A 24,066-nucleotide genomic window follows, 5' to 3' on the forward strand; every position below is an offset into this window, starting at 1 on the left:
ATAAGAATCTCTAAATAAATAAATAAATAAATAAATAAATAAATAACCAACCAGGGCGGTTGTCCACAGCTTCTTCAGATCTTCTCAACCTACGCCAAGGTTCCCGCACGCTGGCAGATTTCGTGGTAGAATTCCGCACCCTAGCCTCTGAATTAGGATGGCGGACCGACTGTCTATGTGGCATTTTCCTGGAAGGTCTGTCCCCTCGCATCAAAGACGAATTAGCTGCCCGAGAGATTCCAGAGGATCTAGAGGCCCTCATTGACCTAGCCGGCCGTATAGACAGACGATTATCAAACCGGGGGGGGGGGGTTGGAGGACCTATCTCTTAAATGGGTGAACTGGAGATGAACTGGTAAAACTGGAAATGGCATTGGCACGTGCTCCTTTTAAAATCCCCTGATTTACGCAGTAGAAGTGGGATTTGTGTGCTGATGCACGCACCCACTTAAAATTTTGCACACGTGTGTGAGACCAGGTTATTTTATAACATGCGTGCACATGCACGTGTATATTATAAAATAGCCATATCCCTGAGCACGGGCTGACGCAAGCACGTGTATGTGCGCCTGTGAAAGTTAACCATCAAACTGTAAAGGATTTTTTTTTTACAGCATGATTTTTGACCAATTTAAAAAGAAGAGTTTATAAGGGAGATTCTGAGCAGTAAACTTTGATCTGAGGAAATACTTCATAATTCTGAAAGCTAATTTATAAACTGATGGGGTTTTTTTTAGCTGGTGGAAATAAACCTAGCAACCTTGCCTATTATAAGATGATAAGAAGCACCATGCTTGGTCAGATAAAAGTCCATCGAGCCTAGCATCCTGTCTCTCACAGCGGCCAGTTAGGGTCACAAGTGCCTGGCCGATCTCAAAAGGTAGGATCTATTTCTTGTTACTTACTCCCAGGGACAAGTGATGGCTCTCCTGTTCAGCTCTCATAATGTGTTGAACATCTGGAACTTGAGTTTTGAAACAGCAGAATTATTGAAACTATGATTGGCTCCTTTTTAAAATGTGTAACAGTGATATAGCTGTGGTTGATCATTAGTTTGTTTTTCTGCTTTCAGTGTAAAACCCTCTCTGGCGTCTGTGACCACATTATCTCTCTCTCTTCTGATCCCTTGGTGTCCCAATCTGCTCACCTTGAAGTGACCCAACTCACCAATGTCAAGCCAAGTGAAGGGCTGGTAAGATGTACGCACGTACTGTACTGACAACAGTCGATGACTGGAGACAAGCTGTTACTTTAGGAGAGCAAGCTAGGGTGCGCTGTTCATGTGTGCGTGTTTGTTTTGTATGAATAAGGAAAATGCATTTTGAAAATCTGACCTTCCAAAAAAGGCTTGCATTTTTTCTAGATGGACTTAAATGATAATGGAGCCAAAGCCAAATTGTGTTGTCCAAGTCACACATTCCAGGTGTGTGTGCTCCCAAGAGACACACTCTTTCACTGGGTCCAGGACTGAGACTGCCACCTTTTCCATGGGAAGGGGGTGCAAGGAAGGGGGACGGTCGTTGAAAAGTCATCAAATAGTTGATATCAGACTCAGCAGGATTTGAATCATTGAACCAAATGAGAGGGGAAATTTCTACGGTGTTAGTAAGAGCTAGGTTAGAGCGAGCTTTGCAAAGATATTTAAGCTCACTCAAGAAATATTCGACTCTCTGCTGCAAAGATTTACCCCTGCACATAATGTTTTCCACCCCTCTGAATTTTGCACAATGCAGAGTCACTATGATGAAATGTACCGTATAAAAAAAAAAATCTCATTATCAAGCATTGCTTTATTTTCTGGTACTTATCTGCAGTGCATCATGTTCTTAATGAGGATATTTACTACCCAGCAGCAAGACAAATTAGTTTAAAATCTGAATTCCTTCCGCTGCTCTGACCGAGACATCTCTGGTGTGATTAAAACATGTCCCCCGAAGCTGTCTGATCCTTGTATCAAGCAAATGGAAACTTCCGGTCATTTTGCTGATTTAACTGAAAAACTGTTTCAAGCATATTATATGGATTATCTCTCAATTTATCTAGCACGGCAGATCCCTACAGGGTAATTTTACTGTCGCTTGGAGTAGTTGGTGTATTAGCTGTGCCTTCCTCCTTTTAAAGAGTGTTTTAGCAGGTCAGATTAAAGTTGCAGCGGTGCTGGGCTAGTCAGACACTCCAGATGTAATGTAAATATACTTTGCAGAAGATCTGGGAGTGAAAGACGTTGCAAGCTTCACTTTCATTTGGAGGGCATGGTGAGGATGCAGGCCACAGCGTTTCACTATTGACAGTTGTTTCCATTTGCTGCATGACAAACTGATAATGATAAATTCAAATGCACAAAAACAGTACTTTTGGACACTACCATGTTTAATCCAATACTTGTGTTCTTTCCAAATGAATATTGTATGTATGGTTTGGAACATATATCACATGCAGTATGCATATTGCTTCTTCCCCTCCCGTTGGCCCCATCTCTCAGTTTGCGTGTTGATCTTTTTCTGTTCTCTCGCTCTGTTTGTATGGTCTCTTTTCCACCGTCTTCTTGTCTTCCTCTCCCTCATTCCCTTTCTCTACCTCTCCAGACTTTTTTTTAAACTTTATCTCTCTTTCTTCGTGCTGGCTCCCTCTATCATTCTCTTCATCTTCTCCCTTTGTCCGTTTTTCATCCTTCTGTTGCTTGAAGCTTCCTCCCTCCTTTGCGCTCCTGTCTCTTCTCCCCCATCCTCCATGTGCTTTGTTCCTCCCCTTTCTCTTTCTTCTTCCTGCTTTTCTTTCTCTTCCTGTGCTGTAGTTCTCTGCTCTCATGGCTCACTGTGTAGGCCTCAAGCCAGTGCTTGCGCTGCTTTCAGAGTCCTGCCGTTAGAGGTCATCGAGACTGGCCCTACATACGTCCTGAGTGCTTGCACACTGCTTATTGTAAGCTGGCAGAGACTTTGTCAGCCATTGGTTCAGATACTTCTGGACCTCAGTAATTTTGGGAAGGCGAACCTTATAACCTTACCATTTCCACCATCATCACATTGACATTGGTTTTAGTAACTCTCAGCAAAATCACTCGACTTTCCCCGTGTGCAGCTCTTTTTTCTGTCTATCCTTTCTGTCCTCAGACAGTAAGCTTTTGGGGGAAGGATCCCTTATATTTTACATCTGTTGACATTTGTGACCATGTAGTGCAGTGGCTCCCAAACCTGTCCTGTTGACCCCCATAGCTGATCAGATTTTCAGGATATCCAAAATTAATCTGCATGAGAGAGATTTATATACACTGGGTCTCCAATGCATGTAAATAAATATATCTTATGTATATTGATTGTGGCTGTCCTGAAAACTCAGTCGATTATGAGGTCACAAGGACAGGTTTGGGAACCACTGATGTATAGTATGTATATATATATATAGTTAAGGCAAAAAAATGCAGTCATATGAAATCTCTTCTGATAGATCTCCATTGGTTGCCCATCACTTAAAGAATCAATTTAAAATTCTAGCTCTGGTATTTAAATGTGTTCTCCTTTATACCTAGCTTGACCTTTTGATGCCCTATGCACCTTCCCGTCAGTTGTGTTCCTCTCAACAAGAGATACTGGCTTGCCTCCATCCTAAATTATCAGATTGGAGGAAATGTGCCAGTCTGCTTTCAGTTATACAGCAGCTTCAGAATGGAACAAAAGAAAATAATTATCTAACATTTAGGAAACAAGTGAGGTGTTTGTAAAAGCTTGTGGTAGCCAGTGTATAGGATTTTATGAGTAGAAATAGTGATCCAGAGTTTTTATTGTTTTTTTGATACACTAGGAGGTGTTGGCTATTATTTTGTTTTTTATTTGTCATTCTTTTAGTTGTGCTTACCTTAGATGCCATGTTGGAAGGAGTTGTGAAAGTAGGTTATTTATCTTGGATAGCCAGAGATATCTATGATTGATTTTAGGGGGGGCTGGTTTACCTAATATTTTAAACTAATTATATAGAATAGTTTTAGGTGTCTATGTATAGATATATATATATATATAATATAGGCATTAGTGGCTATGATATGCTTTTATTTTAAGTGTAAATTGCTTTGATACATTGTATTGATTCTGTGATAAATCAAGAAGAAAACTAAACTAATATACAATGAAGGATTGTTATAAACTAGTGTAGCTTCCTAATTCAGTATGCAGGGGACACACTCAGTCCCGAGATTAAGTGTCAGTTTCAAAAACACCAGTCCTTTTAACCCTGACAGAGAATCCTATTTTTTTATGATAATTCTTTTTTTATTTCTTTGATATTATTCTGTTCTGAGATTTTTTTGAGAAGGGTTTTTGGTGTTACTTTGTGTGTTTTTGTGGGCTGTTGTGGTTTTTATGTTTGGTGTATGTTTTTGTCTTTGTCCGAGTTTACTTTTGGTTGTGTTTTGTTGTAGCCCTTAATAATGTCTTTGATTTTGTATGTTGGTAGTTCTTTTTCATTCTGAATTTATGTGAGTAGTTTTTTTTTTCAAAACGTTTAGTTAATGTTTATTATATTTGATTTTATTTGAATATTGTTGATTTTAAATTATTTTTGTTTGACTTATGTTCTAATTAAAGATCTATTTTTTTAATTTATGAGATTAGGTACATGTTTCTCTGGGTTCTTTTGGCATTTAATTCATGTATTTTTTTTAAATCATTTTAAATTTTCTTTAAGTGGGGAAATCCTCCCAAAGGCCAACAAAGGAATCCACATTTAAAAAAACCCAACTGCTTCACAAAAATAAACTCTTCAAAACCTACTTCATCACTTATGACAACCCCTTTCAGATCGGTTGGGTACTGAGCCAGGACTCGTCCTCTCCTTATCTCCCTGGTATCAGGCCATGGAGCCTGAAGTTGGGAGTGCCACTAAGACTTTCCTCCTTCCTCAAAATGTATCTCAGAGTGCCACACTAATTTCCCTCACTGCCTGCTCGTATACAGGCTGGGATGACCAGTCCAAGCAGCTTCTCTGGAGGTTCTTGTCAGAGATGGTCTGCCCCCTCCTGCTTTGTCCTAACAGGGCTTAAGCTAAGAGCCTTTAGTGGAGACCTAGGGGGAACTCTATATTAGTAACAAAGACATGTGCAAGGGGGCCACCACGCCCAAGATCAAAATTGGAACAGTGAAGTACGAAGCTTGGGGGCACATTTGTAGCCAATACAGTAATGTACCACCTGTTTCTTATCAAGGGGCTCTCGCAAGCTCTGTTGTGCTCTGTGACCATCTGTATTGTCATTAAATAATTTAACATCACAGAGCCTCTACTTTAAAAAAACAAACAAACATAAAATGCTTTGATAATTTGGTACTTTTGAATTGGATTTCATATTGCTTTTGTGTCCTTGTATATTGATAGTCAGGAATATCTATCTTCGATATAGATGGAATATAAACATTTTTAAAATAAATAAATAAAATAAACATCAAATTCTTGAGAAATTCTTTCCGACAATTTGTTTTGCTTTTGTTTAGGGCATGTACATTAAGTCAACATATGATGGACTCCATGTCATTACTGGAACAACAGAAAATGTAAGTTTCTGATATTACTGTGTAAATGATTTACTCCAATCATGCTTGCAGCTTGAGTCTGACGTACTGTGAAAGGAAAACTTGAACCCACCATGTTCTGGTCAGTATTTCACAATTAGGAGGCTCTCTGTTTCAAACCCAGGTTTTGCTTCAAAGACATTGTCATCTTCTTTAAACTGCTTCCTCACAGTTCTCTTGAACTTCTGGGAATAGCCATGTTCTTAACAGTGTTTTAAATCATGTTGCATTTTTTAGATCTGATTAGTACATACTGTGAGATCATAAAAGATATTCTAACAGTTACACACTTTCTTATGCACTCTTCAGCATTCTGAAGTGTCTTAATTATTTGAAGTGCCTATAACTTAACTATTTTAAGCAGAAACTTTGCAACTTTGATCACTTGAGTGGACATATTCTAGTTACCATAGGAACTTTGGAAACTTGACATGGGAGATTGTGGATGTGATTTTCTTCTGAGGAGTTTAGGTTCAGTAGATAAGGGATTAATTGATAAAACTTTTCCTAATCCAAAAATGGATTTAAAAAATATTTTGATCATATTCCAAACCGCACCCTCCCCCTCAGATTTTCCCCCCTCTGTTCCTGATTTCAAGGGAGGAAGAGTGCATCCCCTAATTGAATAACATTTCATAACTTCTTTGTGGGATGGGAGAGACACATTGACATTTACATGCCAAAAATACCATAGCTTAATACCATCTAAACTTGTCCAACTCTATCAAGTCTACATTGGTGTTTTTTGTTGATTTTGCTCTATACACAAAAGTTGAATACCTTTAATGTGTGCTGGTCGGCAAATCCCAGGCTTTATTATGGCAAAAAAAAGTCTTGGGAGTTGAGAAGTTTCTATATTCATCAATATATTTTTTTTCTTAAGAAGCAGCACAACATGCATCTCAAGAAGGCTATATACTTAACATGAAAGAAATTTCCTTTCTTCCCAGTATAGCTCCAACAAGAAACTCTTATCAACTTGTCCTGTAGTGTACTGGGTACTGGGGAAAACTGGCCTATCTAACTTTGAGCCCTTTGCAGCTGGTACGCAGAGCAGTTTTATCTGATTTTCATCATAAACTCATCAGAATTTGCACGTTGAGTAGCTTCTGGAAAAGCGATGAAAAATATGGGGGACTTCTTTATATTACTGCATTATGCATTCAGCTGAGCTGAGAAGGCAAATCTGGAACATGTCATTGCTTGGGCTATATCTTTCCAGTGAGTCCTGAAGCAATGTGACCAGAACATTAGTCAACCGTACAGCTGGAATACCTTACCTATGTATCATGAAGGTCTGACCAGACACTTCGTTACAAAGTATCTCAGTAGGCTTTGGATCTTCAGGAGAAGCCATACAAAAGAATGACACGATTTACAGAGACTGTCTTCTCTGTCTAGTATGGTGCCATGTGTTTTAGCGACTCTGTACTTCACTTACTGTATGTATTAGAAGTGGATATTCCACTTGTTTAAACATTTTTTTAAAGTTATAGCTCATCCAACAGTGATATAAGGTTGGTTTTCCTAAAATAAATATATTATTTGTGATACCCCTTTTTTAAAGTTTTTAGCATTGCTGCCATTGTCTTAGTTTTGAATCTTTCTGGGAGTACCTCGGTCTTCTGGTTTTATAGCATTACTGTGAGATCTATTATTGGGGCTCTGCACTTTACTTATTGAGATATGACAGCCAGGAAACGTAACTTCTCACAATCCCTCTCTTTAATTTGTTATTCCCTAATTTTGATAGTTTATCTAACCTTGTGTATACAGTCTTGGCCATCCTCATGCCATTCTAAATGAAATCTCAGACTTTCGGTGTCTTGATCGTGTTTTTCTATTTAAATTCAGTCACCTGCAGATCGCTGCAAGAAAATCCATGCTGGAGATGAAGTGATTCAAGTTAACCACCAAACTGTGGTATGTATGATGAACTACAGTATATTTAATCTTGGAGCAAACATTGACATGAAAAAAGAATACATAGTCCTGAAAGCAGCGGAGGTATGATTAGATGTTATGCTTGCAAATGGAAGAAGATCAGCCCATCTCATTTTCTGGCTTTGTAACAGGTGGGATAGTCAGCAAGAATATTTCAACTTGCAAGGGTCAAAAGTTTGGAAATGCAGAAACCAAAAGAAGCGAAGGTTTTATTCTGGGCTCCTGCGTGATGGGAGAGGACCTAATGTGAGAAGGAGATTAGAGCAGGAGGTTTAGGGTGGCCTGGAGTGTATGGTTTGTTCTTGTTGGAACATTCATATGGTAAAATTAGTCACTTTGTTAAAAAAAAAAACCTCCTTGTTTTGCACAAATCTGTTAGCTCTCTGCTCGTCTCATGTCAGGTTTGCTTGGCTTGGTTGTTATGGCATTCATTTACCAGCTTCTGATGAGAACAACTAGGATCCGCTCTTCTTTTAAGCATCAGAACAAAAGGAACCGTTCTAATTGGAGTGGTACTTAAATTTTCTTGACTACAAAACACGTAGCTTGACTCTCCAGACAAAAGTAATTGTGAGCCATTGGAAGCCAAAGTGTCATGCAATGCTAGTATCCTATTTTTTTTTACAGAGTGACTTATTTTACATGCTAGCCTCTTTAATCTTGAGTGGTTTTGCTGGGAGGAGAATCAGGGAAGCAGAGGATTAGTTGGTGCTGGTTTCCAGAAGGGATGGCAGGTCCTGTTTTCAGATGTCGCCAGTGTACATGTAAAAGAACCAATGTGCTCATGCCTACTATACACGGACAATTGTAATCTGCTGTCATGAAAGTGCCTTTTGTCGGCTCTGCCCATCCTGTGCAGGGCAAGTTTGAAATGTATCACAATATACACATTCATTGATCAAAACAACATTCATCCTGTAAAGTACTAGAGTCAATTTTGCATAAATTCAAATGGCTGTCCATCATAGCAAAAATTATACAGATTTTGTTTTTGGTTAATAAAAGTTCAACTTTTTTGCCAGTAATAATCTTAATGATGTCAGTACTGAAAGGAGCCAGCAGGTTAAGTAAGAACTTAGCAAGATCAAAGCCTTTGAAAATTGACTGTGGTATCTGACTAAATTTCACTGTGTGGCTAAATGTAGCTGTTCAGAATCTGGGAGGGATGAGGATGGAGGGAGAAAGTTAGACAGCTAGCATTCCTATAGCAGGCCTAACTCTAGCTGGCCACCTTCCCACCCTGAATTTACAGAAAAAAACCCACTGGTGGCTGACATCCCCCCCTTTCCCCCTGAAATGTCTTTTTTTTTTTCAAAGTGCTGGCTGGGGGGCCCTCTTCCCTACCATTCACCCCACACTAAAAGTAATTTTAAAAAAAATTGCTCCCTCCCTTCCACCAGGACCTTCAGTTTAAAAACATTGCCTTCGGGTCTAGTTGTAAACCCTGTCTCTCTCTCACTGGCAAGTAGAACATGTTTTAAAAATCCGGTGAGGCCCAGTTCCTTCTGCCCAGAGCAAGCAGAAATTAAAATAACCTCGCCCCTTGCGAGGTCATCCCCTCCCTTCCACTGCAACTCAAGCTGTCAGACATAAAAAGTGCCAGTAGAGGGATTCCTTCCTCCTTTCCTCCCTCACTTTGGGGCTGGCGCTATATCAAGTGCTGAGCTCAGCGCGCGGCTAAACACGTGGTTGGACTCGCGTTTTGGATGCGCTAGACGTACACCCAATGCAATATCGGGATTAGCACGTCCAAAACATGCGACATTACTGGTGTGCAGCTAATAGCGCTTATCACAAGCAAATGCCATGTTGATGAGGGTATTAGCTAGTATCCCTGGTGTAAAAAAAAAAAAAAAAGTGCACCAAACGCGTACATTTTAACACTCAAAATTTAATGCCAGCCCAGAGCTGGTGTTAAGTTTTGAGGCCCCCTAAGCCATGCTCAGAAAACAAAAAATACAGGCCCGGATTTCAAAGGCCCGTGCATACAAAAATCGGGATTTATGTATGTGGCCAGGCCTTGCGCGTGCTGCGCGCATTTTAAAACAGTCCCAGCCACCCGCATAAAGCTCGAAACGTGCACAAGTGCTGGGCCTCCCCGAAGGCTCCCAGCCTGAAGTAAGTTCCAAAACAAAAAAAAAAGGATAGGTAAGAAAGATTTAGGGATCAGGGTGGAGAGGGGAAGAGGTAGCAAAAGTAGAGTTAGGGATAGGAAAGTTTCCTCCCTGTCCGCTCCTTAATTGAAGCAGACTGGGAGGGAACTGGGAGAGGCCTGATTGCATTGCCGCACATAATTTAATAGAATTCAGTCCCCTTGTGCGAGCCGCCCGCACATGCATAGCCAACAGACTTCCTTTTTAGGACAGCAGGGATGGGGGGGGGGGGGGGTTTCAGCGTTGGCCCTGTTGGCAACTTTAAAAAATGTGCTGCTTCCTGAAGAAATGGAGGGGGTTGGGCATAGAGCAACAGGGGATTTCTTTTTTTAATTTTGGAGTGATGGTGGGAGGGAGGGGATTTGAGGCAGGTTTGCAAAGGACTTAACCTGTCAGTGCCGTTTTGCAGTACAACCATCTAAGCCTGGCTCGCGAACCCAGCTCCACTAAATCCAACTGGTCAAATTGTGACCAACTAGATGTAGGTGAATATTTGGTTGAAAACCTAGCCATTGAGGTTCTGCTGAATATTCTCCTACAGGTAAGTGGCTAAAATTTGCCAGTTACCTTACCCGCTCAGCGGCTTATTGAATATCGACCTCAATAGCTTTTTGCTCTCCCCTTCCTATCTTTTTACGTTATAAAGGTGCAAACTTCGTATACTTCAATCTATGCTGTACTTTAAAAAATAGGTCAGAAATATGTATTTTGCCAGTTTATAATATTCTCTGGTATTATGGAAATTTTTTCCTCGGTCTTTGTTTTGCATGCAGTTGGTAACGACACCCAGTCAGGAAACGTTGAGCGGAGCTTGAGCTCCTGGCTTCCTCTTTTAGGTGACGAGTCTGTTGGTCTCCTCCCAGTTAGCAGGGGATGTTCATGGTTCCATCTTGAATGGCACTGGAACATTCCATTCCCCAAGGCACCCTTTCTTTTTCCAAGCATGTTTATTCCCTAGTTTCTGTTGAAAATGACAGAAAGCGAGCTTTGGAGAAGAAATCCTGGTACATCGGACCTAGTTGTAAGAACATAAGAATTTGCCATACTGGGTCAAACCAAGGATCCATCAAGCCCAGCATCCTGTTTCCAACAGAGGCCAAACCAGGCTACAAGTACCTGGCAAGTACCCAAACACTAAGAAGATCCCAAGCTACTGATGCCAGTAATAGCAGTGGCTATTCTTCAAGTCAACTTGATTAATAACAGTTAATGGATTTCTCCAAAAACTTCTTCAAACCTTTTTTGAACCCAACTACACTAACTGCACTATTCACATCCTCTGGCAACAAATTCCAGAGCTTAATTGTGCATTGAGGGCCAGATCTTAAAAGATACACGCGGGCATAGATTTGTTCGCGCAACACGCACATGTTATAAAATCCGGGGTCAGCGAGCACAAGGGGGTGCACACTTGTTCCCCTTGCGCGCACCGAGCCCTAAGGGAGCCCCGATGGCTTTCCCAGTTCCCTCTGCCAACCCCACCTTCCCCTCCCTTCCTCTCCCTAACCCGCCCCCCAGCCCTACCTAAACCCCCATCCTGACCTTTGTTGCAGAAGTTATGCCTGCCTCTGGGCAGGCGTAACTTGCACGCGCCAGTTGGCTGCCGGCGCGCCATTCCCCGGCACAGCCGCAACGAAGGAGGCCTCAGTCCTGCCCCTGGACCCCACCACACCCACGGACCCGCCCCCTTCCTGCCCCTTTTTCGAAGCCCCGGGACATACGCGCATCCTGGGGCTTGCGCATGCCACCGAGCCTATGTAAGATAGGCTCGGCGCGCACAGGGGCAGCTTGGGCAGCTTTTTGGGGGTTACACGCGTAACCCTTTGAAAATCTGCCCCTGAGTGAAAAAGAATTTTCTCTGATTAGTTTTAAATGTGCTACTTGCTAATTTCATGGAGTGCCCCTTCTTTTAAGAAAGAAGTAAATAATCGATTCACATTTACCTGTTCTAGACCTCTCATTATTTTAAATATCTCTATTATATCCCCCCTCACCGTCTCTTCTCCAAGCGATGTTAGGTATCATGCTTCTGGATATTCTCAATTAAGGCTGTTGCATGTGAGCTGCTTAATTGGTGGTCGGTGTACTTATAGATTTATGGACGCCTGTTTTTGTCCAGATGTGAGGAATGTTCCAGGAAATAACCTGTGTGCTAAGGTAGCCCAAAACTACAAAAATAGTTGAATAACCCCCCCCCCCCCCCTGAAAATATGTAATTAAATTATAAGGAAGCAAATCAAACATTTAGTGCAATTACTACTAGTAATGATGTCCTTGTTGTCAGTGCTTTTGTTTTGTTTTAATAAACTCCTGTATTTTATGCTTTGCTTTATTACCTGCTAGGAGCAAGATTTTTAGGTCAAGTGGAATATGAATGTGTCATAACTATGTGGATGATTTCGTAGAATTATTAAACTGCAAGTTATTCTGAATAATAGAGCAAACAGCTCCTCACTGGACTCAAATGCAAACAGAGGAAAAAAACTATTTTAGATCTTGGATTAAACAGTTCAAGGGCTGGTTTGAGTTCTGGGCATAAAGCTTGCTGTTCATTTTATTTTCAAATTGCAAATATTTTGAGCATTTGAGTTTCTGCAACTTTAAGGAGGGAGAGGAAGAGAAAAAAAAACCCTCCACAAAACTGTGCAAACAAAAATTCTGCTAAAAATGCTGTGGGTTTCTTGCTGAAAAGTGCAAAATTTAAGACTGGAGCAAAAATCCAACAGCGCTGTTTTCTTTTCTTGCAGAAGATTTAGCGGGCACAAACTATTTTTTTCCCTTCCAGAAATTTCAGGAAACTTCAAACGCCATGTTTAAAAAAAAAACAAACTATTAACTCAAGCTGGCTTTCCACTGCCCCAAATTTAAATCAGGCCCTAGGGCACGAAGAGGCCTGTATTCAAAGCAAGCTGAGCACCAGGCCAGGGCACCTCAGTTTTAGGCCCTAAAGTTAGAGGAAATTTCCGTTGAACTTAGGGACCTCAGTTCTGGGCTGGGCTCCCAAATTTATTCACCTGCATGGGTGCTAGAAATTGGCCCTAGGTTCCTAACTTACTTCCCCTCCCTGTTTCAGGGACCCTAAATTTGTGCACGCGAACCTAGTCGGTTTTCAAAGGAGCCAGGTTAGGCATCCAACTCCCAAACTCTTTACAAATGATCACGGGCTCTCAGGTGAACCACTTTTGATATAGAGAATCCTTCCAGTCGTTTTTATCATTTAAATATTTGGCATTTAATTTAAAAATTCTGTTCTGTGCAATATACTAATTGTTAAAAAAAATGCTGTATGTTCTTAGAAACATTTTTATCTTTTACTATAATGCATTATATTACTTGTATGTATACTAATTCTGATCTACTCTGGATAGTTTCTGAAGAGCGTTACTGCTGATCAATGTCAGGAAAATTATTGGCAGTTGAGGTTTTGGGGGGTCTTTGAACAAGCTCCCTTCAAAGGGACAAGGAGTTACTCCGCGCCAATCATCCGCAGGGTCACAGAGATCAAGACCGCGGCAGTGTCAGCTCTTTCTTCCTTACCGCTTCTGATTCTCTCATGATCTTTCCGGCGACGAGCCCTACAAGCTCATTTGACACACGAACTCCTATATCCAACCAAAGCTGCAGCTTTCCCGAGATGCCCATTGTTACTTACAAGCAGAGTGGTGCAGCAAGAAAAAAATAACATTTAGTTTGAGGAGAGCCAGAAACTTTTGTGCAGCCCGGGGCTGGCTTGGACGGCCGTGCACGGCACCATGCAGGTAGGGGGAATATCCCCGCTCTCACCCTTCCTTCAGTCAAGGGCTGTCGTCCTATGGTGCGGCACCCACCAGGGTTCAAAGCTCCTGTTTCCTGGGTGCGCCTGCGCAGACGCAGAAGTGCCTGCTGGAGTGTGCAGGGACCACATGCAGGAGCCGTGCTGGCCCGGAGCTGCCGGCCGCTGAGGTAGAGGGTGCTCACTGTTGCGTAAGAGAAGCTGCCACTGCCCCCCGAAAGAGGGAATGAGTGCTGTACCAGAGACACCGCTAGTCGGAGGAGGCTTTGGGTAAACAAAGATCAGCCTGATTGGGGAGGGCATAGAGCGGTGGATTGCTGGGTGGGAAAGAAAGAGGGAGGGAGGTACTGGGAAGGAGGAGGAGGAGGAAGAGAGGAGGACGCAGTTGCAAAGTAGAGAGTGGGAGAGAAAAAGAGAGGGTTGAATGGGAGAGAGAGTAAAGGGGGATGCTGTGGGGTAGGGGGTGAGCGAGGGAGATGATGTTGGGCAGAGGGTGAGGGAGGGAGAAAGACAGGAGGATGCTGGTGGTCAGCAGCTACTGGGAGGGAGGAAAGAGAAGAAAGCATAATGCTGGGCAGGAGAGAGAAGGGAGGGTAAGAGGGGGAAATTGGTCAGAGAGAGAGAGAGAGGGGGAAACCTGGGCAGGGGTGGGAGAGAGGTGGAGATGCTGGACAGGGTGGGGAGAAAAGGAGTTGCTGGTTTTGGAGTTGGGTGGGGAAGAGGAAAAGACAGGGATGCTGCAACTATAGGGGTCTCAGTTAGGCCTAACGCACTTTTACCTTTATTTCATTTTTTAAAAAATATTTTTCCCCTTCAGCTGTCTCTGCTGTGCCCCACCGCCACAGCTGGCTCAGGGGATGTTTGCCAGTTCAAAGTTAGAGGGGGCGATGCCAACAAGGTGCACGCTTGCTGGCTGGTGGGGGCCATCTTCCCTCCCTCAACAGAACTTGGGTGCACCATCTCTTTTGTGCATCCATACCCTGCCAGGCCTTCAAAATGGGCCCCCCCCCCCCCCCCACCACCCCCGGCCTCACTCACAGGACTGAGACACGCTTTTACCATTACAATCTGAATCTGTACAGATTCAAAAGTGAGTGCACGGGGGCGCATTACAGTTAGCATCCCCATGTCGTCTCAGACAGCTGGAATGCCCTAATGGGCAGTACCGAAGGAGTTTTGTGGTTGGCAGAGCACTTCCTGGCCATGCATGGAAATGTGGACTTGCCTATTCTTCATACACTCACTACAACCACGAAACTCCTATTCTCGAAGCAGCCACTGATCCAAATAAATACTGCTCCAGCAACGAATTTTCAAGCAACCCTCTAACTTTGAACTGGCAAACATCCCCTGAGCCAGCTGTGGCGGTGGGGGACAGCACAGACAGCCGAAGGGGAGAAATATTTAAAAAAAAAAATGAAATAAAGGTAAACGCGCGTTTGGCCTAACAGACACCCCTATAGTTGCTAGCTGGCTGCATTTTTTGTTTGTTTGTTTTTATAGCAGCAAACAAATCCAGTCCTGGCTTTCCCCTCTGCCGTGCATGGAGAACGCCCAAGTCCCTGCACACAGTGGGGGTAAATCCTGGACTGGATTAGTTCATCAGGAGAAAGGAGAAAGAGAGAGCCAACTGGCAAGTCTAATAGACACCCCCCCCCCCCCCTCCATGTGCATTTTTTAAGAAAGAAGGTAAATGGGAGACCCTTGGAGTGACCAGAAAGCACAGTTTTATAATTAATTAAACCCCCCCCCCCCCCAGAAGGCTTTTCGTGTAAAATCCTGTAGGTCTGCAGACTTCTGGCAGAGGAGTGACTCAGGCGACAGAGAAAGCTCCTAAGAGTGAGCCTGTGGGGCTAATTGTGGCCACCAGGTCACTTTCATTCCCGTGGTTTATTAAGAAAATATCAAACGGAGAGTAGGATGGGAAGTCATTTAGTTTAAAAAGAGAAGAAAATATCAGTTTAAGTTAAAGTAAGCGCACTGCATGGGAATCTCATTGTCTGGTGTTGGATTTTTGTTTTTCTAACAAAGGAAGGCCCAAAATGAGGAGTGGGAATGCTGGGAGTACCACCTTCTAGAAAGTACCCCGTTCTGGTCCCATGTGGCCTGCGCACAGCCTGGGTGACCACCTGCTCGTTTTCGGACTCGGGGAGCCCAGTTTTCCCGCGCAGACAGCAGCACAGCCGAACAGTCATGTTACTGCCACGGCCTGCACAGGACTCCCTTAAACGGCAGCAGGTGCGGCACGCAGCTAATTATCTTTAGTTTGGAGAGATGGGGACTGCGCCGTGTGGGACTTAGATGAGGTCAGGGTGAAGCAGCACGCCGTCACGTCTGGGGGGGAGGGGGTTCACAGAGGAGGAGGAGGAGGAGAGTTGCAATCGAGGCCCCTAATCTGAAAGGGAAGAAAGACTGGGGGGGGGGGGGGGAGGCTGTGGCTGCCCTCTCCCCCCCCCACCCAAGTGTCCGGTCCTGCTCCGGGGAAAAGTTGGCAACCTTAGGTGAGCCTCTCACTTTCAGTGGCCTTGGCATGGACCCTGCTCGTGACCTTGTCCGTGGAATCAGAGGACGTGGTAGAATGTATTTATGAGATGGCGAGGAGCTGGAAAAGGAAGGGTGGTAGGATGAGTGGGGGGTGTGGAGGGAGGATGAGAGGGAGGATGAGAGGGAAATGTGGAGAGTCATATGGCGGGCAGTTGAAAGAAGAGCAGTGGATCATTTTTACTCATCCGTCCTGCTCGGTGTGAGAATCACCTGCCCTCACCTGTTTCTCTTTCCGGTTTATTCTGTGTCGGTGATTTTTTTTTTTTTTTACCAGAAAGAGTGAGGGAGTGAAAGAGGCGAATGCATTTTTTTTCCCTTTACTGATCAGGTTGCTTTCTCACAGATGTCCGCTGTTGCTGCCACACCCTCTGTTCCGTTGATGGAAGAAAACATTGGGCTAGGTCTCCAGCGTGCAATCTGGCCAGAAGGAATGCAGGGTGTGGAACTCACTTGCATCTGGTGTACGTTCTGTATGAAGGAGGAGGCTTGAGGTTAAAGGGTCAGCCAAGCAAAACTACTTCACTTATCAACAAGGGAATCTACGTGGTGCTATAATTATGCAGAAAGGAAACAAAACAAAAACCCAGACATGAAATTGAAGTCGGCCTGAGATAAGCAAAGAGGATCCCTAAGTTGCAAAGAAGTGAGGCAAGAAACCCAGAGAAGCCAGGGTTCAAATCCTGCTTCTCCCACTGCTGCTCCTTGCCATTCTGGACAAGTCTTGTTCTCCATTGCCCCAGGTACATGCTTAGAGGGTAACTTTCAAACAATTCTGCACAGCCCCATGTAAGCGCGTACATGAGATCTACTGCAGTATTTTATAACCTGCGCATATCAGGTACACGCGGATTATAAATACCCGTATGTCTACCCCCCAAAATACACATCTGTGTTTCCTTATGTGTAGCTATCGCAATGCACTGAAAGCATGTACTTTTCCTACCTATTTTAAAAACACACGCATGCATATTTTACGCGCGAGGAAAAATTGTGTCTTGCTCGCGTAAAACCCCGTTTCGCGTGCGGAAGTCGGGATATTTTAAAATACGCGTGTGTCTTTGAAATTACCAATTTGTCGAAACCTCTACCAGTTCACCCAGCCCTTCTCCTAGTTCTTCAGTCTGAACTCCCCCCAGTTCACCCAGACCTCCCACCCAACCCATAGCAGACAGCAGATGAGTCTGATATCAGCTGCGCTGGATAATTAGCAGGTGCAAAGTTTTCGAATCCGTTGCCAGATATGTGTGTGCAAGTCTCTTATAAAATTGCATCTTGCACGTGTAGCTCGTGGCCCTGACCTGGAATGCCCCAGACAACCCCTTTTTGTGCATGTAAATGTGCACACAAGACTGAAAACGTACTTTTAGTGTTTATAAAATAGAGTGGATGCGAGTGCAATTGACTTACGCGATTACATGCTAATTTTATGCGCGTAAATGTTTTGAAATTCACCCCTTAGATTGACGGTGCTTTTCGTCAAAGTAGCTGTTTCTGCCCCGAAGCAGAAGTTCATCGAAACACATTGGATGTGTCTGGTTTTGTGTCCTATTACCATGAGATAAAGAAGGGGAATTTGTGATATACGTGACATTGACCTTGGTCTTCCAACGTTGTTGAGATAAGTCTATTTATATTATTTTTGGACTTGGTTATTTTGCTGCACTTTGGATATTGTAAAAAAAAATACACTTAAAAATAATATGAATGTTGCTGACCTATGATTATGTTTTAGAGCTGCAGCACGTCTGTAAGAGCTGTCAAGCCAATTCATCGGTTCTCTATATGACGGCCATCCTTTATTCCTCTGCTCTGATTGATTATGTCTGTTAGGTTTTGAAAACTATTTACTCATTTTATTGTGGTCAGAATCTAGTGATCTATAGAGGTGAGTCTGTTTTGAGTGATTTCTAGTATATTGATTGAAACCATAAGTAAAACGCCTTTGTTCTTCTAGAACACTGGGATTTCATTTGATGGGTGTCTGGGTGCTTCTCTGAGTATCACTGTTACTGAAATTTAAAAGGAGATGCACTTTCTTTTTCTGGTTGTTCATATGATTGGATGTCTGCTAAAAACTTATAATTTGAATGATTTATGGGCATAATTCAAGACTTGCAAGTCTCCAATTCTTGGGGACATAATTCTAGAAAGAGGCAAGGCACATTTCTTTCTAGTACAGTTTATAATTCAGGCAACATTCAGACTTTGCTAGGAAATAAATACATTTGGAGTATTTCCTGGCACTGCTCATCCTGTTAAAGCTGCTCTTATTACTGGTAACAGGCCAGGGATGCTGGAAGATTTTTGAGTTGTCTCAGTTGCAGTCTGTAAAAGAGACAGTACGAAAGACTTAGGTTGTACTGAACGAGTTGCACTTTAAGAACTTAAGAATTTCCATACTGGGTCTGACCAAGGGTCCATCAAGCCCAGTACCGTGTTTCCAATAGTGGCTAATCCAAGTCACAAGTACCTGGCAAGTACCCGAACATTAAATAAATCTCAAGCTACTATTACTTATTAATTAATAGCAGTTTGTAAATTTTTCTCTAGGAACTTATCCAAATCTTTTTTAAACCCAGTTACACTAACTGCTGTAACCACATCCTCTGGCAATGAATTCCAGAGCTTAACTATGCACTGAGTGAAAGAATTTTCTTTGATTTGTTTTAAATGAGCTACTTTCTAACTTCATGGAGTGCATTAACGTTTTCAAGTCCTTTCATGATTTTGTAGACCTCTATAATATCTCCCTTCATTCGTCTCTTCTCCAAACAGAACAGCCCTAACTTCCTTAGCCTTTCCTCATAGGGCAGCCGTTCCACGCCGCATATCATTTTGACCGCCCTTCTCTGCACTTTCTCCAGAGCAATTACATCTTTTTGGAGATGCGGCAACCAGAACTGCACTCAGTATTCAAGATGCGGTCTCACCATGGAGCAATACAGAGGCATTATGACATCCATCATTTTGTTTGCCATTTCCGTCTTAATAATTCCTAACATTCTGTTTGCTTTTTTGATCACCACATCACACTAAGCCGACGATTTTAAAGTATTATCCACTATGACGCCTAGATCTCTTTCCTGAGTGGTAACTCCTAATATGGAACTTAACATCGTGTAACTACAGCAAGGGTTATTTTTTCCTATAGGCATCACCTTGCACTTATCCACATTAAATTTCATCTGCCATTTGGATGCCCAATCTTCCAGTCTCACAAGGTTTTCCTGCAATTTATCTCAATCAACTTGAGATTTAACTTTTGAAATAATAATTTCGTGTCGTCTGCAAATTTGATCACCTCACTTATCGTACCTCTTTCCAGATCATTTATGACTATATTAAAAAGCACTAGTCCAAGTACAGGTCCCTGAGGCACTCCACTGTTTACCTTTTTCCACTGTGAAAACAGACCATTTAATCCTACTCTCTGTTTCCTGTCTTTTAATCCACAAAAGGACATTGCCTCCTATCCCATGACTTTTTAGTTTTCTTAGAAGCCTCTTATGAGGGACTTTGTCAAATGCCTTCTGAAAATCCAAATACACCACATACACCACTTTCCTTGAGCAAAGCTGGATTTCCTCGCATTCATGAAATCCCCCTTTTAACCACTCTCTCAAACTGCATAGCTATTCCAACCTTCCCCCTCCCCATCCCAACCTTCTGGCAGTGACAAAAAGTGGCAAAAAGTGACAAAAATTGGCAACTACTCATAAGGAGCCTTGGTGTAAATTTTCAGCTGCTGACTGGCTAGTAGCCAGATAACATTATGTGGCTAACTTTGCTGGGATACCCGGCTTTGTTAAAGTTAGCTGGATAAGTTTATCCGGCTAACTTTGGGACTTCCAAAAGTTAACTGCCTGGTGGGATAATGCTGAAAATCAGCATCATCTGGATAATTTAGCCTGGTAACGGGGCTTCTCCCTGAAATGCCCCAGACCGCTCCTGACATAGCTGGATAAAAGGTTATCCAGCTTTATCAGAGTGGGATTTTTAAATCCTGATGTTTGTCTGATTTAAGTCCACAATTTAGGTGGCAAATATGCTGAAGACTTGACCCCCTTTTAACTAGAGCATTGGAAGCCCTCTGCTGTGATTTGAACTCTTAGTGTTGATTCCTCACCTGACTGATGAAGGCCTCCCAACAAGCCTGTACTGTTTAAATAAACACACTGAATCTGAGCAGCAGTATTTTTTGTCTGATTGGTATTTGTACTTTGTGATATGAACATGTACAATAAGAAATTTAAGCCTGCAAACTCAACAGGTCTTGTCAAACCTTCAGAAGCCAGCTACAATGGAAAACTCCTTTACACTGGCGCACTGGACGCTGCCAAACAACTCAAGGAAAAATGTTGTATGCTGGACTTTAAGCAACAACTGAAAATGAAAAGTCTACCCCATACTATATGCTCTCCAAAACGTGTTCAACCCAGCCTATCCAACCTCCCAAGAGGCCATTAGAGGAAGTCCAACATGTATTCTGACAGCAAACCTACCCTTTGATCTGCGAATGCTTCTCAGGAATATATGGAGATGAAATATTTCCAGTCATCTCACTCAGCTGCTAGATAGAGAAACTTTGTATGTCTTAGCTTATGGCACTAGGAGCCTTCATTTACAACTACCAGAGATTTTTTTTAATTTTTAGCCTGCCTTTCCAAATGATGCTCAGGATGGCTTATGAGCATTTTTCGATTTCAGGTGCAATAAGTCTCTGACCCCCAAAGAACTTACAGTGAAAGCAGGTGCCAGATGCAATAGGCGATAAAGCGACTTGCCCAAGGTTACAAGGAGTGTCAGTAGGGGAAAGGAGCTCTGAATCCTGGTTTTGCTGGTTCTTAGTCAATTTCTCTAGCCACTGGGCTATTCCCTCTCCCTCTCACAATTCAGCCCAACCACTGCAGCAACAATCCACAGCCAAAGGAACAACATTTAAACTCTCAGTGGAACTCAGCTGATGTAGACCCTATGTCCCGCCTCTAGGTGTCAGTGTTGGGTGACGGTTGGTGCTCCCTCCTTCAACCTGGATAGTGAAAGGTCTCAGCTGAGAATAGAAGACTTTGGTCTCCCTCATGGCCCTGAGCCATCGGGCTTGGCCCTTCAGAGATACATTCTTTTTTTTTTATTATTAGAGTGTACATACAAACAATTAGGCCGATACAGTACAGTGCGCTCTGGTGGAGCTCTAGTGGAGCGCACTGTTAGCCCAGGTTTGGACGCGCGTTTTCGATGCACTAGCTTTACCCCTTATTCAGTAAGGGGTAATAGCACGTCAAAAACGCGCTAGCTTTATCCCTTATACAGTAAGGGGAAATAGCGCGTCGAAAACGCGCGTCCAACCCTCCCGAAACTAATAGCACCCGCAACATGTTGATGGCCCTATTAGTTATTCCCACGCGATCCAGAAAGCAAAATGTGCAGCCAAGCCGCACATTTTACTTTCAGAAATTAGCGCCTACCCAAAGGTAGGCGTTAATTTCAGCCAGCACCGGGGAAGTGTACAGAAAAGCAGTAAAAACTGTTTTTCTGTACACCCTCCAACTTAATATCATGGCGATATTAAGTCAGAGGGCCCAAAAGTAAAAAAAAAAAAAGTAAAAATTAAAAAAAAAAAATTAAAAATCGGCCCGCAGGTCGGAAGACGGATGCTCAATTTTGCCGGTGTCCGTTTTCCGAACCCGTGGCTGTCAGCAGGTTTGAGAACAGACGCCGGAAAAATTGAGCGTTGGCTGTCAAACCCGCTGACAGCCGCCGCTCCTGTCAAAAAGGAGGCACTAGGGACGCGCTAGTGTCCCTAGCGCCTCCTTTTACCACAGGCCCTAATTGCATAGGCCACCCTCCTGAATCGCACGCCCAGGAGAGTGGCCTGTGTGTACGCCGGGAGAGTGGGAGCCCGTCAGCTCTCCCTCGCGTTTTTCTGTATCGGCCTGAATATGAATACTTCTCATCCTGAGTGAGTGTAATTTGTTAGAAAACAAACAAAAAAATACTATAGAAATGCTTCCAGCCAAAACTCCTTCCTGATTAGATACTTTTAGTACTTGATGCAGGATTAGGCACTCCCATGGTATTACTTGGAAATGTTCAAGGTTTTAAAAATTCCATCTAGATGTCTAAAAGAAAATCAGACTACATGCTTAGATAGCTGTCTAAACAAATTTGTCTGAGATATTTAGATATGCAGTGCCCCAGTTGTTTGAAAATCTTATTCAGCATTAAGCTTGTGTTGATTTACTCAAGAGCACTCAAAGTGTGCGTTAAATGCGTGTTTTTTCAAGCACGTCATTGGAAACACATTTGACACGCTGTTGACCGAAGGGCATGACTTGAAATAAGCTGCTTTGCATATATAACCCCTGGGTGGGACAGATCCTTTTACTTGCACCCAGGGGCACATAAAAGAAAAAGAAAAGGGACAGACCCTTTATGCACAACACTTCTTCACTGACGCTCAGTCCCTCCTTCACCCCACCAGATAGCTTTGCTCTCTGAATCCCAGGATTCCAGTGTGGGGATGAACACTGGCTTGTATACCCTGCTTTTTAAAAGACCAGTCCTTTCTCCCTCCTCTGTACCCAGTACTGATATTTAACACTGTCTCTGTATCCAATAAACACACATGAGAAGGATGGGGGTTTCCATCTTCTTTACCGATAGTTGATTACAGCTTCAATTCATTTCGTGGTTCAAGTCAATAAATAATAAGACGGAAAGATTTAATAAACTTGTGACTCTATTTTGTCAGCAAAGTCTCTACTTTTACTGGAAGCACTTCTTTAATATTTAATTTCCTTCTCTTCTCAATTACTCCAAATTCTCCTACTTCAATCCTCCTTCAAAATCTCAAGGGTCTCCTTAGCTCTTCCCACTGAAGGTGATAACGCCACTCTCACAATGGTTTGTTTACTGAGTCCTGGATAGCAAGGACCATCAGCTCCAAGTGGAACAAAAATAGTCTTTGAACCCAAAAAGGAGAAAAATCAAGAACAAGACAGGAAGAGTAGAATAAAACTTTCTTGCCTTGAACAGAGGAGATACTGCAAAAATACAGTTACTTCAAAAATATAACTCCTCTGCATCAGGTCACTGTCAGGTCTGTTTCTGAAGGAGAGAACACACTGCAGGCCTTCCTTACTCCAAATTCAGCCTTGAATAAAGGGATACCCCAATCCACTGCAACAAGGGGGACCGGCTATCACAGAAGGATTCTCAAAAATTGGCTTAAAAGAGTCCAAAGCAAGCATAAAGGCTGGATAGGCAAGTCAATGGGAGGCTGACCCCTAAAATGGAAAAACCTCCTTACTCCTTTACCATAACTCAGGAAAAAATGAGCAAGCAGGAGACAAAGGGCTCCTGTCAGCTTTAACTGTAACTAAAAATCTACGATGGTGCTTCGGGGTGATAAACAGCTGGGTCACACCACCTGCAGTTCCCAAATGGGGAAGCAAAATCCAAACCTCTCTCTTCAGTTTCTACACAGAACCTCCCCAATCAATTAGTACACTCCTTTTAGTTAGGAAAATCAAAGGTTCTGTAAACATAAGGTTGCACGTTAACAACTCACTTAAATGCTGACAACAGCACATTAATGCAGATGTTTGTGTGTTAAAAGGTCCGCGCCACCATTCACAATGTTTGGTAAATAGTTCCCCCACCGCCACCCAAAAATTTGGTGACTCACTTCCATACAAGCTTCCCAAAATGTAGCCCAGGGTTGTCAGTATGTGAATTGTACAGCTAAGGAGGAAGTTGGGTCTGTGGTAATGGCAGCAGGAAGGGAAAATGGGCAAAACAGATGGTCCTTGAAGTCTTTATCTACTGTCGGTTTCCCATTCTTTATGTGCATTTAAAAACAAAAACAAAGATGATTTTCTAATTTGTACAGAATGTGCTAGAGATGTCACTTTTCAAGCACAAGGCCTGTGTAACTGCTTGGCCAGAAAGGCACAGTAACTATGGCAACATGGGCCTTGCACAATGTTGCTTCTGCCTTAAAAGCGTGTGCAGATATAGTATGTTGTGAGAACGGCCAAGAGCTACATCTCTCAGGGAGAGAAATCGTCTTATGGTACATTTCATTATATTTTCCCCC

At 42.9% G+C, this 24,066-nt stretch overlaps 1 protein-coding gene across 4 annotated transcripts in view; it reads left to right on the top strand.

Annotated features, from left to right (window-relative positions):
* CNKSR2 (connector enhancer of kinase suppressor of Ras 2) overlaps positions 1 to 24,066 on the top strand; it is a 469,908-nt gene that overhangs the window by 212,818 nt on the left and 233,024 nt on the right. For all 4 annotated transcript variants that reach the window (XM_029603391.1, XM_029603393.1, XM_029603392.1 and 1 more), the window contains exons 6-8: positions 1,073 to 1,192; positions 5,478 to 5,537; positions 7,410 to 7,478. In XM_029603391.1, the coding sequence (XP_029459251.1) occupies positions 1,073 to 1,192; positions 5,478 to 5,537; positions 7,410 to 7,478 (249 nt within the window). The remainder of the gene's footprint in view (positions 1 to 1,072; positions 1,193 to 5,477; positions 5,538 to 7,409; positions 7,479 to 24,066) is intronic.

Source organism: Rhinatrema bivittatum, chromosome 5, assembly GCF_901001135.1.
Source record: "Rhinatrema bivittatum chromosome 5, aRhiBiv1.1, whole genome shotgun sequence".
In the NCBI taxonomy this organism is placed as follows: domain Eukaryota; kingdom Metazoa; phylum Chordata; class Amphibia; order Gymnophiona; family Rhinatrematidae; genus Rhinatrema; species Rhinatrema bivittatum.